Genomic DNA, 16874 nt, shown 5'->3' with positions numbered 1-16874 from the left:
ACGTTTATTTTATTGGAAGAACTGTTGGCAAGTTGTTCTAACGCGGCAGAGGTTTATTTTTTGTATATTATTATTAACATCAACTATTTGTCTATTCCCATAATTAACATATAAATTCCTTCAAATATTTCAAAATAATTTAAAATCATATCACCTACATGAATTTTGTTGGTCATGTTTTAGTGTTCAGTCAATGATTTATAAAAGTCATATCAAACCTTATGTTATTCAAAAGTTAATAAGAGACATTCATTTTTAGTTAAAAATATTGGATTAACTCAATATCATATCTTAACTTTAAATGAGATTCTTAATCAAAGTAAAAAAGAAATAAAAAAAGAAACAACATAAGGTTCCTAGCTTTGTTGAAACCCTCTCTTGATTGGAAACATGTGAAAGTTGATTTCGATAGCTCGTCTACAAAGTCGATGTAGATTGTTGAAGGAATGAAGGAGGAGGCCTGACGTATGTGAAGTTGGTGAAAGGGTTGGCCTTAGGATCCGAGCTTGGACTGCTTGCGGGAGAATCCAACACAGACATTTCAGTCCAACACTTGTCAAAATTTGCTATGCATTGCCTTCCCGATATCTCCGGCTTGAAACTTGGCTTCACTTCTCTAGCCTCCAGCTTCTTCCAGTTCATTCCTTTGAACCATTTGTGCTCTTTTATCTCCTCTGCTCCGCTCGGTCCACTTCCAAGTCGCCTTTCTGGCTCTTTTTGCAGCAGCTATACCATTCATCACAAAGTCAGAACCAGATTTTGTCTAATCCAATGCTTCTTCATAATTCTTAGTACACTTAAAAGATTTTCATATTTACTTACCCCTTTCAGCAACGCATGAGCTTCACTAGACAGAAACTGCGGAAGCTTGATCTTGTCCTTCACAATTTTCTGCTCTATCTTTCCTCTGCTCCCCATAAAAGGTGGCTGCAAAAGGAAACAAATCGCATCACACAAGACATTTATATCACCTAAACGAATACCAAGGCATGAATGAGACTTCTTCTTTGGAAACACAAAAAGAAGTAGACGTTTTTACCTTTCCCGTGAGCATCTCATAGAGAAGAATCCCAACGCTCCACCAGTCAGCAGCCTTATCATGCCCTTTTCCACGAACGATTTCAGGTGCCATATACTCCGTTGTTCCGCACATGGAGTTTGATCTTGTGTTTTCTTCAAATTCCTTTGCTAAACCAAAATCAGTTAGCATCACATGGCCATCTACGTCCATGAGAATGTTTTCAGGTTTGAGATCCCTATGCATTATGCCTTTCTCATGGAGATGTGAAACTGCAGAGATGATTTCCGCAGTGTACACACGAGCCAAGTCCTCTCTGTGGATAACAAAACATAGAACTAACTAGTTAAGCCTTGCAGAATTATGATAAAACTCCAAAACTAGTTGCAGAAAGGAAATAAACCAAACCTGAAAAGCCCTTGGTGATAGAGCTGGAAGAATAGATGCCCTCCGTTTATAAAGTCGAGCACAAGATACAGCCTATACTTAGTCTGCAGAAGAAAAAAAACGGGTATGTATAGTGCTCTGAGTATCAGAATTTATGAAGAAAAACCACTAGGAGGAGGCAAACCAATAGAAGTGGGAATTTTTACCTGAAAAGAGTATTTAAGTTGAACAATGAAAGGATGATCAATTTTGGTAAGAATATCTCGCTCAGCTTTCATGTATTCCGCATGGTTCTTCTCCATTATCTTGTCTTTTCTCATGACCTTCATGGCGTATATCTCAGATGTCTCCTTTTTCCTCACCTGGTATACTTTCCCGAACGCCCCTTTCCCCACAACCTTTAGAACCTCAAAATCCTCAATGCCTACCACACCTGAGACCTTTACCAGATCTCCCTCTGTAGCTTTCTCACTGTCAGTGTCGTCATTACCAGAAAAGTCATCGCTTTTCTCTAACGATTCACCTTCAAAACATTCCAGAGATTCGACCAATTCAATGGAGTGCTCAGTCTCTCGTAAGGTGAGCCTGTTCAGCTTGAAAGAATGACTGCCAAACGAAGATGGGCCGACCAATGAGTGGGATCGGCTGTAGACAACAGCAGGCTCGTCATAAACAACATCATTGGCCTCTTCAGGGAGTGGGCCAAACACATCAGAGAAATCTAGTTCAACATTATCTTTCAAGACAGAATCTGAAGGGCTGAGGGATAAATATTGCTGTTTGTGGTTTTTGTTGGGGACAGGACGGTGAGAGGAAACCATAATTTACACCAATCAAAAAACAGAAAATCGATACAGAATCGCAGGGAAAGCTTTACCAGACTGGTGAGGGATTCTGTATCGACAGAGTTTTAATGAGGAGAAAACTGACTAAAACGACTGCTGGCAATAGGCAATCCGATAACAAGGAGAAGAAGCTCTTGCTGTTTCCCGATTTTAAGGAAACATTCGATGCTGCAGAAGTGCGCAAATGCCATGAAGGTTTTCTAAGCTCTGCAGGTACATCAAAGTTCACAAAATTCAGATGGTCTATAAAAGGCAGCAACATATAAAATCGGGATTGACCAAATTTATCAAAAGATGGATGTAAAATTGATTATACGCTAGTCAAACCTTCCTTTTTAACTGAGTTTATCCTACTCCCTCCCTTTTTTTTAATAATAATAAAAGAGGAAATTTTCCACTGTAATTTTGAATAAACCCAAATGCCATACAATTTCCGGATTCAGGATGGATACAAAACCTAAACAGATTCGAGAACCCCAAATTTACCCAGGACAAACGAGGCCAAACGAAACCCACGAAAAAACTTAAATTTTGGATAATTCATATCTAGTCGTAAGCAATGCAAGTAAATCGAACCTACAGAGAATTATGATATGAACGTGAAAGTTTCGTCTTTGTAGAAATAATACACGAATTTTGATACTTTCAATGGATCCAGAAGAAGAATTAAATGAAACATCTAAATTGTGCAAGAGAAAAGTCAAAGAGAGCGAGAGGAAGGATTACCAGAGAGGATGCCTGGGGAAGGAGACGAGAATGGAACTGAGGACGAGAGGAGGATTTTAAGATCGTAGATCCAGGGGAAGGACACGTGGCCATCTCCTATTGGGATAACGTTGACCAGTAGTTTAATATGCGGCGGAGGTTTTTTTGTCCACCAATCCCTTCTTTTTTTTTTTTGTAGTATTAGTGGGCCGGCTCTCACTAGGCCCATTAGAAGACGTTCTGATTGCTAAATCTACTTGCAGATCTCCTGATTTGGTTTTGATTAGTCGTGTTTTACTTATAGGGATTTCGATCTAAAAGAGTCTTCTCGTGTTCAATATTATTTCTTTTAAAATAACATCTGTCCTCGTATACACAAACAAAAAAAAATCCATCTTTGCCTTGTCGATCTAGATTTTAGACCCAATTAATTAGATGTAGACCCGGTTACGCTCGGTTCATATACATACCGGTTCTAGTATCCACCAATATTTCTTCACCTACGTTAACAAAGAGTGGTACGGTAACTACTGCTCCTATTTCCACTGTCGCAGGCTTTGATCCACCTATACAACCACCACACCATCCGGTTTAGGGCGTGATTTAGACCAAAACAAAAGAACCGATCTTTGTGCAACATTGTTATATTACCTTGCACAGTGTCACCGCGAAGGCCAGGATCAACATCAACCACTTTTAGCTTAACCGTATTTGGTAGTTCGAAATCGATAACCTTTGCGAAAAAAACCAGACAGAAATAAGAACAAGCATCACCGCTTCGTCTGTGTACTTATTTACTGAGAAACTAAAAGTGTGTACCTTGTCTTTCCAATACAGCAAACTGCATTCCATTCCTTCTTTCAACCATCTCGTCTTCTCACCCATATCAGATTCGTTAAGACGTGTTTCTTCGTACGTGCTCTGATTAGAAGGAGATTTTTGATTAAACGCGAAACAAATCATGTCACTAGAGCAACCAACCATTGTTTAAGCTAAGAAAAGAAGTAAGGATCCAATTGACATACCAGATCCATGAAAACAAACTGAGACCCTTCTCTATATGTGAACTGTTTGGTTTCTTTGAATACATTTGCTTCTTCGACCTGTACTATACAAGAGAAATACTCACGGTGCTGCAGCTAGAATCATTCCGTGGATTAAGATACAAAAGAAGAGAGAGAGGATTGTTACAGAAATTCCAGCACGAAATGTTCTCTCCACTGTGCTACCATTGACGTATTTCCTGATCTTAGTTCTCACAAATGCCGCGCCTTTCCCTGGTTTGACATGAAGAAACTCTGCCCCAAAAAAATAAAAGCCAGCAAAAAAAGGAAAACTTGAAGTTTTGAAGACCGAAATCTCTGACTAGTACAGCTTTAAGCAGAAATTAGATGCAATCAACTCGAAAAACAAGGCTTAATTCGTCATGGACTAGAGTAACAACATCCTAGTAGACAGTACCAATTCCGAATAGTATAACCTCTATATTTATGAGAAGGAAGGAAGAATACCGAGTACACGCCAAGGAGCACCATCGACTTCGATGTTTGTTCCGGCTTTGATGTCATTGGCAGACAAAGAACAGTAAACCCCTGCAACATCAACGTAGTCGGAATACAAAAATCAGAAACCAATCCCTATCAAAGTCTCGAAATTAGAGAGCGGAGAGAAGTTTTAACCGGGAAATCTGTTGGTTCGAGGAGAAATCCGCACAGGGAACGCCGATCGATTCGAGAAAGACAGTGAGAGCGATGAAGATGAAGTAGTTGAATATGATATGCACAAAGAAGGAGATGAATATACAGAGAAAGTCGATATTCCCGCCATTCTGTTCTTCCGCCGGCGAGAAATTGAAGGCGCTGAGTCTGAAACGTTGGATAAGGTCCTAAAGGGAAGGTTACACTCAATCCCCGATTGATACCAACTTTTGTAACACCCCCGATTCGATCTATGAATAGAAAGAACCCAGAGTGCTACAGAATAATAACAGAGACAGTCCGGCCAAAATGTCCCATACCGTCTTGGCTAGACCGCGACCGATACCATGCCTCTCGACCAAAGCCTAAGGCTTTTCAACCCGTTCCCGGTCTTGAGTTGTTTCGACCCAGACAAGGTCTAATATCAGGAAAAGCGAGGAGTTCCATAAAAACTCTTCTTTATTAATTGTGTGAGACACGGATAACAAACCAAACCCATTAGAGCAACCTCAATGGGAGAAACCATGAGGGTCTCCACAGCAATATTAAATTAGTTTATGTGGAAAAAGTGAGTTTAGAAACCCATTCTAGAGATTTCGTGTTTAATCTGTGCAATGGAGAGATTGATATGAGTTTCTAAAAAAAAAAGAATTATTTACCAAATTAAAATAAATCATAATTGTTTAAAAAACTTATTTGATTAAAATTTAACCAAACATGGATTTAAATTTATAGAAACTAAACATACAAATTAACATAAAACATTTATAGAAACTAAATATACAAATGACCAAATTTCTGCCATATATGCTCCATTAAATCTTCTTGTAATTGTTCATGTACTTCATTGGAACGAACTCTCCTCCGAGTATCCAACATATTTTCAACATTTGTTGCCATAGTTGTCGAGTACGAACGATCTATCGGTGAACTGCTAGTTCCCTCCCCTAGTTGAAATTCTTCTACTGCATTATAATGAGTGTGTGCATCTCGTTCGTCTTCAACAATCATATTATGGAGTATGATGCAAGCTCTCATAATTTTACCTATTTTATCTTTATCCCAGAAAAGAGCCGGATTCCTAACAATAGCAAATCGAGATTGCAATACACCAAAAGCACGCTCAACATCTTTTCGTGCAGCCTCTTGACGTTCTACAAATGCAGATGTTTTTTTGCTTTGGGGAAGTGGAATTGATTGGATGAATGTCGCCCATTTTGGATAGATACCATCGGTGAGATAGTATGCTAGACCGTATTCCCGTCCATTTACAGAAAAATTCACTTGAGGTGCTTTTCCTTTTAAGATATCATCAAACACGGGTGAGCGATCTAGGACATTAATATCATTTAATGTACCTGGAGGTCCAAAAATGCATGTCATATCCAAAGATCATATGAAGCTACCGCCTCTAAAACGATCGTTGGTTTTCCTGATCCACGGGAGTATTGCCCTTTCCAAGCGGTTGGACAGTTCTTCCACTCCCAATGCATACAGTCGATGCTTCCTATCATCCCGGGAAATCCGCGTTCATCTGCAACATCAAGTAAGCGTTGAAGATCTTCCTGTGTTGGTCTTCGTAGGTACTCATCTCCGAACAAATGGATTATTGCTTCAACAAAATTTTCTAAACATGACCGAGCAGTTGTTTCACCGAGTCTGAGGTACTCGTCTACAGAATCAGCAGCACCACCGTATGCCAAGAGACGAATTGCTGCCGTACATTTTTGTAGAGCAGAGAGTCCAGGTCTTCCCAAAGCATCTTTCTTTTGTTGGAAGAAACGAAATTCACCGGAAAGTTTTCCGGCGATATGCGAAAACAGAGACTTGTTCATCCGGAAACGACGTCTGAATAAATTTGCAGGATACGTTGCTCTCTCGCTGAAATAATCGTTCCATAACCGAAGATGCCCTTCTTCACGATCTCTTTCCACATACGCTCTTTTTGTCTTAGTTTTCTTTGGTTCCTGGTGCTCGCCATATTGTGTAAACACACTTTCATACGCTTGCTCATAGTATTGCTCATACGCTTGCTCATAGTATTGCTCAAAATATTGCTCAAAAGATTCCCCCTCAACTTCTTTATTCGTGGAGTCCTACTCATCCTGAGTCAAATTTCTGCTCCACCACAACCTGTGACACAAAGTGCCAAAAGGAACAAATACCCAAACATAATCTCAATAATAATGAAAACACATTGACGTTAACAAAGTTAAAAGAACAGGAACATAAAACATATTGAAAAGATGAACACAAAGTCATTAACCTCTTCCAATATAGAGGACAAGAGTAGAAACTAGATAATGGTACACAAAGTAATGGTACACAAAAGAACATATGGAAACTACTTATAGAAACTAGTTAATGAAAAGACATATCTCCTAAAACAACAAACACCACAAATTGTCTAGAATAGCTGTTGGATAAGCGTCTTCTTCAGGTTATCCTCGTATTCGGCCAATGTATCTTTCCTGGCAATAAGACTGTCTAGAAGAGAAATCTTCGAGAGCCTCTCTTTGAGGGCCATCTCCTTTTCCCTAAAAACCCACATACCCCCAAACTCAACCGCAGACTTTGCTTCACTCGTTGGCCTCTTTCCTTTTGCTTTCGCCGCCTTCACACCAGGTGGCCTTTTGCTACCTTGACCATGCTCACCAGCACTTATTTCCTCGACCTCAGGACTTGGTGTGAAGGGAACTTCTTCAGACCTTCTTTTTTTCGAGGGATGATCCGTTTTCAAGGTCGACAGTTCAGCCCACTTTTGGTCATTTCGCAACTCTTTCAATGCGTGTTCCAAGTTGAATTTCTTCTTCTGATCACTGAAGTAGATCTGGTGAGCCATTTTTAAGATGTCGTTGTCATTCATTCCATTGCTCTTTTCCCTCGTTGCTGCCTCAAACGCCCCACAGAACTTGCACACAAGATCATTGATCTTGTGCCACCTTTGCTTGCATTGGCCGGCTTCGCGCGGTGCACTCATCGATGGGTTCATATTGTCTGCGTAGTAAATGGCTATCCTCTTCCAAAATGTTCCGGACTTCTGCTCGTTACTGACAATAGGGTCTTTGCTTGTGTTAAGCCAAGCGCTTATAAGAAGCACATCCCCATTGGCCGCCCAAGTCCTCCTATCCACTCGGTGACCAGTTGTATCACCAACGTTAGTTGCTAATGAACACTGAGTGCTGAATAAGGGTTCTTGGTCGATAGAGTGAAAACCATCATTCAGTGATGGTTCGTGTTGACTTGTCAACAAGTCAACAAAGTTAGAGGGCTGCGAGAAATGATCCATATGAACAAGAGGAGAGAACAATGAAAGAGCTCAAAGAAAGCGATGAAAGGAATGAGGAGAATAATAAAGATGAATAAAAAGGACTGGATGAGAGATGATGTATTTAGGTTTGAAGAGTAATGACGAATGGAAGAGAGATGATGTATTTGGTTTGGAAGAGTAATGAGGAATGGGAGATTTGGTTAAACGCAGTAATGACGAATTTAAGAAGCTACAATTACTTTAACAGCTATAGGGTTTACTAGATTTTGTACCGTTTGCTTTAATGAGGAAAATGAATACACTTAACATCTACACACGTCATATCTAATCCTCAAACACAACAAACTTAAAGAGCGACAAGACGTAAACCTAATTCTGCATTTATTCATACCTAACATCTACGCAAATCACTTAACAGCAGTAATTACAACGAGAAGAGAAAAAACGTAAACTTACGGTTTCAAAAAACGTAAACTTACGAGAAGAGAAAAAACGTAAGCAGGATTCCATCTTGTTGCAGCACCGATTCGTTAAGCTCTAACCATTTGATTGTGTAAACTTCCGGTTTGATTTTGACCCTACGCTGCATTTAAACACATGTTAGAGATGACCAAACTGAACAAAAAATAAGTAAACTTAAATATGCAAAGGAATAGTTACTTATCTGGTTTAGGCCACCGAACAAATGCTTGATAAGCCTTCATATACTCACTGATATCAGATTAATAACCTAAAACAGAAAGGACACCTCTACTAGAAACAAATAAACGATGTATATGAAGTGAACAGAAGATAGCAATAGATGGGATGAAATACAGAAGTCATTACAACAACATTCATGAAAAGAACAAATTGATGGCCCTAAACTCTAAACCCTTAATGTTACATCAGCCTATTCTACATCCGCCTATTCTACATCCCATCGCATAACGACACAAGAGATTGACAGTAAAAATTATTAAAAACAGGATTAGAAGCAGATCAGAACCTCGATTAGCCAGTGAATCTTTCACTCCAGCCACTTCACTTTGAATGTAGCCTATGAACTCCTCGATCTCAGTGACGGTGTTATTCATTCTGGCAATGCGGTCTTCCAAGGCATAGAGACGATCCTCATATGACTGCAAGAGGGCTGTTCTGTTGGAACTTTCCATCATGGAACTCATCCTTGAACTCTGCTGGTCGATGTTGCGCTGAAGAATCGTCAGCTGCTCCTCAATGACATCATCCCACCATTTGGAAATGTGATCCGGATTTTCCTGCATACAAGAAACAATTAACTTAACTGAATAACATAACAAACAACCTACATATAGAAGAGTATGATCTTACCTCGCCCAATATAGAAGGACAAGAGTAGAACTTCCTGCCGCGTGTCTCTGGTGCTGTAGACTCTTCTAGTACACAGCAAAGTCCACAATAGCAACGGTCAGGAACCCCAAAGTCCCCATAAGTCTTTGCACAACCACTGTCATAGCTGGCCTCCGATGTTGTGCTGTTGGTGTAGCTGATCGGCATTGCCCTGTAAGTAACAGAACAAAACTAATCAATCTCACAAGTAAAAAACGACATAACCATCATAAGCAAGACACCAAAACCATAATGACAACAAACGATGAAACAAATCATGACATACAAATCACACTCACGAGTATTAAGTTCAAAAGAGATGAACCAAAATCACCATGACTAAGAACGATGACATAGAAGAGCATAATCGAAGTAAATTGCAAGTACTTAAACTTGTTAACCGATTCCATCACTAACAATCGAAAACGATGAATGACACATCCAAACTAAACCCAATCACAATGGAAATAAATGTCATTTTCAAACTAATCAGATCAAATTATCCCCAGATATGCAGATAGAACCCAAAAATTTCATCACATAAAAAAGCCTCAATTCCCAAAATTAGGGTTTTGATGAGTGGAGATTTTGACTCATTCTAACTTGTGTTTACTGATTGTTTTAGGAGTTTTTGGAGTCTTTTCAGGAAGTTTCAAGTGACTTAGAGGCCTTATCAAAGGATTGGAGTGTTTAGGAGGCATTGGTGCAAAAGGAGATGAATTTGAGCAATAAGGAGCTATTTCACACGTTTTTGGAGAAATCATCCCCGGAGCACATGCTCCCGGTTTGGACCCTTCGTGGAGCACCTGCTCCAGACGGGAGTAAAATAAGGAAATCGACTTTAACCTAATTTTAGGAGGAGAAAGAGAATAAAAAGTCCACAGCCGTCTGTGTTTTAGAAGGACGTTTTTCTACAGACTTTCTACGCTTTTCCTTTTTTTACAATTTCCTGAACCATAGAGTTTTTACTTGTAAGCTTTAGGGAGAAGAAATCTGCTACACTTTGAGAAGAATTCTGAACCCTATTATCTCTTCTGCGATTTTAATTCATGAATTCTTTTCCATCTGTTTCTGTGTTTCTTTTCTCCATGTTGAGTAGATCTCTTAGCTAGATTAAAGCGTTCAAAGGATTTCATGAGTTAAAGGATTAGATGCAAATAGGGCTTGATATCTATTGTCTTCACCATTGTTAGACTTAATGCTTAGGTTGAATTGATCACTCAATCTGCGATTTTAGGTTAATCTATTCATCAAAAGTGTAATAGGTTGCTAGAATAAACATTGGTGAGCGATTTGTCCTTAGCCAACGACAGTTGAAGTTAAGGCAAATCGTGAACAGATCACACCTGCTAGCTAATGCTTGTCTGCAATTTTCTAGGTTCAAACGACAGTTTAGGATTTAGGTTGTTAGACAAAGTTATCGAGATCACGACAGTGGATCGATAAGCTTTTCTGTTTGAGTTCGAGACTTGCGTTACACTTGTGTCCTGAATAGTCATCTGGTTCTTATCTCTGAAATTCCTGCGAATTGCTTTGGTCTAGTGCTTGTTTTAATTTGAATTTAAATCGTTGTTTGCCATTCTGTTTACTTTTTAGTTTTCAAAACAAACCATCTTTCGTCTTAGCTTTAATTCAATCCTCACAAATCCATAGAGTAACACTGGTCCTCTGGATTTCGAATCCTTTATATTACAACTACATCACTGTTCTATTGCAGTAGAAACTAGGAGTATATCTAGTGAGAACCAGGTTTCCTCGCAAATCAGGATTTCTCAATTTCAACTTCAAATACAGACAAATCTAAACCCTAGATGACACACAAACTTCGATTACGGTATACACACAACGCGATAACCCCGGATGACCAAACAAAAATTCAACCGATAAAGAGAGGAGATTAGGGTTTAAGAACTTATCTCTTTCGCCTTCACTTTCGCAGACAAGTTTCGAACCGTGATGCCCCCGTCTGAGAACCGCGACCCGTCAGAGAAGCTGCCGGAGACAAATCGATTTGGCCTCGAGTTCGTCGGAGAAATGAGAGAAAAGGGTTGAGAGGAAATGAAAACTTTCGAAACTCGGGCAAAATGAAAACCTTTTGCAAAAAAAAAAATTTCTCTCCAAGTTTGAAAACGAATGCACACATGACACGTGTCCCCAGAAACGCGTAAAAACATCCCCAATTAGAAGGCGTCTCTGCCAAATTAGAAACGACCCATCATTAAAAAAATATTAAGTTTCTACTAAATTCCACCTAAATACAGCGTTAATCATGCTCTTAATCGGTTCCATTGAATGGTCCGGTTCTCCTAACGAGGACGCTTTTAAGCTTGTATTGTATATTTTAGTGAGCACTAAGGATTAGATCTCTGCTTGTTTAGCTATATAAGTTTATTACTTTTTAACCACTAGTCATCTTTTCATTAGTAATTTGATACTACTTTTAGATTATGCTCGTAAAAGAACACAAAATTGATACCCAATAATTGTGCTAAGAAATTAATATAACACATAGGAGACATATAGTTTTTGGTTATGCATACCCAAAACATTTGATCAATAGAAAAAAAAAAGATTAACACAATATTCGAATCTTTTTATCTGAAAGAAGAAATGTTGATTCTTATGTACAACATCACAAATCCCTTCTCATGCCGTCTGGATTCATAAATAACAAAAAAAAAATAACATTTTTTATATATTTGGAATCCAAAAAACAAATCAACGCCAATAGAAAAAAAAAAAACAGCTATAAAAAAAGAAGAAGAGAAAGAGATACTGGTATGAACAAATCAAAACCCTTCAAGACTAGTTCTCCTACCACTGGCCGAAGACAATCTCCGTACCTCTTCCCGACTCATCTCCTCCAACGACGAACATACACGTGGCGGAAACACCGGTGGGAACACGAGCGCACGTCCCCTTGTAGGTGAAACAGACGGTCTTCGTGGTGGAGGCGACGGTGAAAAACTCGACCTCGGTGGCGCTCCTCCCGCCGGTGTCCAAACAATCGTGTTGAGACTGCTTGATCTTCCCATGTGTTTCCTTGCCGCGACTGGTGCTGGTTCTCTCAACGGGAACCTACACGAGTACTTCATGTCCTGTATGATCTTGAGCTGATCTACAATGTTTCTCATGGTTGGTCGCTCTGATGGCTCCACCTGCAGACACTTCTGTGCTATATCAGCTATGCTTCGTGCTGCTTTAGCTGGAAAACGACCTTTAAGCTGAGGATCCATTATCAGCGAGAGCCTGCAATCGTCTGCTAGAAAAGCTCGGCTCCATTTCACTAAGTTCCTCTCTTCTTTCGGGTATGACCCGTCCATGTTTTTCCGACCCGTCAGCATCTCTAAAAGGACTATTCCATAGCTCCACACGTTGCTCTTTGGTGTCAAAAGCCCTCTCTCTACTGTCTCTACCGAGAGATTCGCAAGTGCTGAGTTATTAGAGGTCTCTGTCTCAGGAGCATGGCCTACGCAACCGTATCCTGATAGCTTTGCGCTGAAGTCTTTATCCACTTGGATATTTGCCGTCGAAAATTCATTGTACATTGCCTGTTTTTACCAGATTACAATACAACAAAAAAAAAGGCTCAATTTACTAAATAACTACTATGTCATCTCAACGTTGATGAAGTTTTTTTGTGTGTGTGTACCTGAAACGGGCCTTCTTCGTGTAAGAAGGTTAGACCCTGAGCAGCACATAAAGCGATCTTCATTCTAGTGTTCCAATCAAGCGGAGGCCCATCTGATCTCCCGTGTAGCAGCCGGTCCAAGTTTCCATGAGCAAGCCTCTCGTACACCAACATTCTTGTGTCAGATCCATCACAGGCATGATACCCTACCAATTTACACAGATTCTGGTGTTGCAGAGAGGCCAATGTGTTCACTTCGTTACTAAACTCCCTGATACTCTGTAGAATAACAATAGTGAAAGTAAGAAAACAAACACATACAAAAACATAATAACAACGAATGTGTGTATTTTACCTGAGATGTTGTTACGTGAAGGCGCACAACAGTTGCATCGACCCTCTTTGAGCTTGCGGTGGAGGCTTCATCACCAAAGGAAGCCATATACATAACTGATGAAAGACCTTCAGAGACACATCGGTCTGAAGAAAAAGCGCTACAAGCAGATACTACTTCATCATACGAGAAGCTCCTAACCGACCCGCTAGGTGGTAAAGGCAAAGGTCCAGATGCTGCGGATGCTGATAACCTCCCGCTGCTTCCGTTGAACGATTTGAAGCTTCCCCAATTCTTCAACGAAGAACCAGTCTTTGGAGACGGTAGCGGAAGTGGTTGTGGGCTAGTTTCTTTCGTGGAGCTACGTGGATCTCTCGGTTGTTCATCTTGCTCATCGTGGTAAGCACCTGCAGCAAGTAAATCCCGTTCCGCTGCACCGTGAATGCTTGATGGAGCAGACATCACTCTTGCCCTGCTGCTCATCTCTCCGTTACTTGATTGAATGGGCTTCACTCGAGTTCTGAAACTCGGAGGAGCAGACTGTAAATTACGACTTGGAATCTTTGGTGGCTCGGGTAAAGCAGTTGGCTTACTCTCTTCATGACCCAACCGCTTCATAGAAACAGAGCCACGTTTCTTCTTGCTTTTCAATGGGAAACACCCCAGAACCATCTTTTCAATCCTCTCAAATCTGCTTGTGATTACCACTTTGACTCTCGGAAAACGTGTATATATACAAAAACTCGAGCTTTCGAATGCATATAACTCAGAATAACGCAACGCTTAGGCTCCCATTTTCATCTGAAAATGATTTATAAAACACACAACTTTTAGAAGCAGAAACAACGATACACACATAAAGACATGGTTTTTAGAAAACCCACATCCGTTTATGCATGTGTGTTAGATCAATGGCCATAGAAAGGGATTAAATATGAGTTATAGATCCATGGTTAGATAGAAAGCAAGCATAGGATAGGATAGTTACATAAACCCTAATTCTATCATTGAAACAGCTAAATTGTAAAGATGCAATATTTCTAATCTTAGACACGAGTTAGACACGCTATCGAGATACGCTTAATGACGACATCCATTAGATTAAAATCCAGTAAAGACGAGACAAGGACAATAAATTCAGGAAACTATACAAAACGAAGATTTTAATAGGATGCATTACCATTGGATATTAAAATCTGTACCTAAGTTTTCTTAATCCAAACCACTACGGTTATATCAAAGTGAAAACCATCTCCGATCAAACAAGACGGTCTAAAAAAATAGCATTGGCCGATCATGTGAACTTACGCTCAAACTAAGCTGAGAAATGAGCTAAACCGTAATCGATTCATAAAATTGAAAGGATTGAACTGAACTAATCTGAAGCCTAAGCCTAATCGAATCGTTTAATTCAAGAGCCGGGAGTTGAAGGCTAACAAGTAAAGAAGGGAATTGAACCTATTCAGAAGAAAGAAATCGATGAAAAAAACAATGCAAAATCAAACTTTCTAAAATGATGGGTAAAAACCTGGAAATTGACGAAGCCGAAGAGAAAGGAACTGAGACTTGTAACACGGCTAGCTGCAAAAATCGATTTTGTGAAGAAGATTAGAGAAGAAGCAGAAGTCGCGGCAAAGGCAATGTGAAGAAGAATCAGGGTTTTAAAAAGAATGCATTATCAGTGGATATTTCAATTCAAGAATTCATTTCTATTTTTAAACAGAGCCGATTCGTGAAATCAGAGTTGTCATGTAAAGAAAAACTTAAGAGAGATCAAAATCATGTACCTAAGAAAATTCGTTATCCGAAAGCAAACAAAAAAAAAGAAGTAAAACAAAAAAAACCTGAATTCGATCTAGAAAAATTAAAGCAGAGATAAGACAAATTTGTTCAAACCTGGAAGGAACAAAAGGCCTGAGAAAATTCTTAGGAGACGAAATCGAAACTGCGGCAAGAGAGAGAGAGAGATGCAAAATGAGCGAAAAAAGAAATTGGAAATTTCTGAGAAGATAGAAACTCATAAAGGGTCTTCTGTGTTTAGGAAAGTGAGAGATATTAGAGAGAGAGAGAGAGAGGTGGGACCCAAAAGAGGCAGTGGTCAAAGTTCAAACCAAACAGATATCCAAGATTTATTATTACTTAAACTCTCTCAATCTTAATTCAATTCCTCAGCTAACTAGTTTGGAATTTTCTCACTTTACTTTATATTCCTCTTTCGCCCTCCACTTTTTGTTTTCTTCTCTATAACCTCGTCACAAATATCATGCACATATTTTTTTAATTAAATAAAGATATATTTTCATTCAAAGATAGCTCAAAAATATTTTAAATTCAATATAACTATTTCTATGTAAATTTATGGATTATAAAATATTGATAAATCTCGCTGTGAATCTAGTGCCAATGCACATTTAAGGGCCTTGCCCTTGATACACTACCATGTATTATTATTTTTGTTGAACTTAAAACTTCTGTTGAATCACTAATAACGACAGAGATTATTTATTTATTTTGACTATGTAATTTGTGACGAAATTTTCTCAATTTTTAATTAATATACAAAACCGATAAGGAGGCAAAATTGTTAAATAAAGCAAGCCTAGATTTCCAGTAAAGAGGGCATCGAGAAAAGCGACATCTCAGTCAAACTTGGAAAACTAGTTTTGTCCTTTTTTAATTATTTTGTTGTTCAATCAAAATAGGCAGTAGTATCTAATTGGGTTTAATTTTCTGGTCAAATTGCTAATTAGATAGGTTGTTGACCTTCATATCATAACCGTTCATTTAAGATCACAGCGCGCCTTATCAACGGTTGTTATCCTGTCACGTCTTGCTAACGTGGGACCCGCTGACATCGTTCTTTGGGAAGATTTCAAATAATAAAACAAAATAAGAAATTTAGAAAAAGGTTAAGCACACGCGCCGTGCACGCGTGCGACGGAACTCTTCTAACTCAATAATCGACAACAGAGGACACGTGGGGTCCCCTCAAACCACTCTCAGATCTTTTCTCCTCTCTTCTTCTTCTTCTTCCCGAATTTACACTATCAATCATATGTTTTTCTTTATTTGTTTGTTTCCCCCTAGTATTTGAAAAAGAGCAAAAAGACCTATTTTTAGGTTTCCCTACTTTTATCCGAGTTTTTTTTTTTTACTTCATTTTTTTTATCAAAGGTTTTTACTCCATTCAACTCGTCGTAATTTGTTTGTTGTCCTCTCAAAAGTGGTATTTTTATTTTTCTATTCTCCTATTTGACGGAGCTTGCTCTTGGCCTTGGCCGCTTTTTCCTCGGCATTGTATATGACTCCACTTTGGGCTTGCCAGTTGCCAGCATCATTTTATTTCATTGATAATGTTAGTTGAAGATATCTTCGTTCGTTTTGTAATACACAATTACACAGTGCCTATGAGTTATGAGTAGTTAAAATATGTCTGAGCTTTCGGCTTTCCAAAGCATACCAATATGACAAATTACCATGTGAAAGTTACTAAACTTTTAAAATGAGGTAGTTTCTATCGCTCGAATCATAATAAATCATAAATCTTTAAAGATTGACTAGCTTAAAGGAATTTTGAACGCTAGTATGCACGTTTTCTATGCTGTTATTGTTGGTACGAAATTTAATACTTTTCTC

At 39.0% G+C, this 16874-nt stretch overlaps 5 protein-coding genes across 5 annotated transcripts; all 5 read right to left on the bottom strand.

Moving 5' to 3' along the window:
- Positions 1-252: 252 nt before the first annotated feature.
- Positions 253-3057, bottom strand: LOC18024755 (serine/threonine-protein kinase AtPK1/AtPK6). Its single transcript, XM_006407684.2, has 6 exons — positions 2977-3057; positions 1612-2457; positions 1427-1509; positions 1040-1334; positions 823-927; positions 253-726 (listed from the first exon to the last, which is right to left on the bottom strand). Exons 2-6 carry the CDS (start codon positions 2224-2226, stop codon positions 418-420), a joined length of 1407 nt encoding a protein of 468 aa, XP_006407747.1. The 5' UTR covers positions 2227-2457; positions 2977-3057; the 3' UTR covers positions 253-417.
- Positions 3058-3277: 220 nt separating this feature from the next.
- Positions 3278-5056, bottom strand: LOC18024754 (elongation factor P). Its single transcript, XM_006407683.2, has 7 exons — positions 4635-5056; positions 4467-4547; positions 4147-4253; positions 3981-4058; positions 3775-3876; positions 3607-3688; positions 3278-3521 (listed from the first exon to the last, which is right to left on the bottom strand). Exons 1-7 carry the CDS (start codon positions 4780-4782, stop codon positions 3403-3405), a joined length of 717 nt encoding a protein of 238 aa, XP_006407746.1. The 5' UTR covers positions 4783-5056; the 3' UTR covers positions 3278-3402.
- A 2003-nt stretch (positions 5057-7059) lies between these two features.
- On the bottom strand, positions 7060-7941 carry LOC112088949 (glutathione S-transferase T3-like). The gene has a single exon (XM_024159513.1). It carries the CDS (start codon positions 7939-7941, stop codon positions 7060-7062), a length of 882 nt encoding a protein of 293 aa, XP_024015281.1.
- Positions 7942-8830: 889 nt separating this feature from the next.
- LOC112088948 (uncharacterized protein At4g04775-like) lies at positions 8831-9441 on the bottom strand. The gene is made up of 3 exons (XM_024159512.1): positions 9256-9441; positions 8912-9182; positions 8831-8835 (listed from the first exon to the last, which is right to left on the bottom strand). Exons 1-3 carry the CDS (start codon positions 9439-9441, stop codon positions 8831-8833), a joined length of 462 nt encoding a protein of 153 aa, XP_024015280.1.
- A 2412-nt stretch (positions 9442-11853) lies between these two features.
- On the bottom strand, positions 11854-15252 carry LOC18024753 (probable serine/threonine-protein kinase PBL1). Its single transcript, XM_006407682.2, has 5 exons — positions 15135-15252; positions 14767-14819; positions 13260-14039; positions 12926-13183; positions 11854-12824 (listed from the first exon to the last, which is right to left on the bottom strand). The coding sequence occupies exons 3-5, from the start codon at positions 13908-13910 to the stop codon at positions 12063-12065; spliced, it is 1671 nt and encodes a 556-aa protein (XP_006407745.1). The 5' UTR covers positions 13911-14039; positions 14767-14819; positions 15135-15252; the 3' UTR covers positions 11854-12062.
- Positions 15253-16874: the final 1622 nt, after the last annotated feature.

Source organism: Eutrema salsugineum, unplaced genomic scaffold, assembly GCF_000478725.1.
Source record: "Eutrema salsugineum unplaced genomic scaffold, Eutsalg1_0 scaffold_13, whole genome shotgun sequence".
Classification (NCBI taxonomy): Eukaryota; Viridiplantae; Streptophyta; class Magnoliopsida; order Brassicales; family Brassicaceae; genus Eutrema; species Eutrema salsugineum.
This window is presented reverse-complemented; position numbering and strand designations above follow the sequence as displayed.

What these genes read in the sequence shown, in the direction of transcription:
- LOC18024755 (XM_006407684.2), bottom strand. Translation starts at nt 2,226, where the DNA reads ATGGTTTCCTCTCACCGTCCTGTCCCCAACAAAAACCACAAACAGCAA. An exon ending in ATGAGATGCTCACGGGAAAG is followed by an intron (nt 928 to 1,039) that starts GTAAAAACGTCT and finishes TTCCTTTTGCAG; the next exon opens with CCACCTTTTATGGGGAGCAG. An exon ending in CTCATGCGTTGCTGAAAGGG is followed by an intron (nt 727 to 822) that starts GTAAGTAAATAT and finishes TGAATGGTATAG; the next exon opens with CTGCTGCAAAAAGAGCCAGA.
- LOC18024754 (XM_006407683.2), bottom strand. Translation starts at nt 4,782, where the DNA reads ATGGCGGGAATATCGACTTTCTCTGTATATTCATCTCCTTCTTTGTGC. An exon ending in CATTTCGTGCTGGAATTTCT is followed by an intron (nt 4,059 to 4,146) that starts GTAACAATCCTC and finishes TGTATAGTACAG; the next exon opens with GTCGAAGAAGCAAATGTATT. An exon ending in TGCTGTATTGGAAAGACAAG is followed by an intron (nt 3,689 to 3,774) that starts GTACACACTTTT and finishes TTTTTCGCAAAG; the next exon opens with GTTATCGATTTCGAACTACC.
- LOC112088949 (XM_024159513.1), bottom strand. Translation starts at nt 7,941, where the DNA reads ATGGATCATTTCTCGCAGCCCTCTAACTTTGTTGACTTGTTGACAAGT.
- LOC112088948 (XM_024159512.1), bottom strand. Translation starts at nt 9,441, where the DNA reads ATGCCGATCAGCTACACCAACAGCACAACATCGGAGGCCAGCTATGAC. An exon ending in GTCCTTCTATATTGGGCGAG is followed by an intron (nt 9,183 to 9,255) that starts GTAAGATCATAC and finishes TCTTGTATGCAG; the next exon opens with GAAAATCCGGATCACATTTC.
- LOC18024753 (XM_006407682.2), bottom strand. Translation starts at nt 13,910, where the DNA reads ATGGTTCTGGGGTGTTTCCCATTGAAAAGCAAGAAGAAACGTGGCTCT. An exon ending in TTCACGTAACAACATCTCAG is followed by an intron (nt 13,184 to 13,259) that starts GTAAAATACACA and finishes GTTATTCTACAG; the next exon opens with AGTATCAGGGAGTTTAGTAA. An exon ending in ACGAAGAAGGCCCGTTTCAG is followed by an intron (nt 12,825 to 12,925) that starts GTACACACACAC and finishes TGGTAAAAACAG; the next exon opens with GCAATGTACAATGAATTTTC.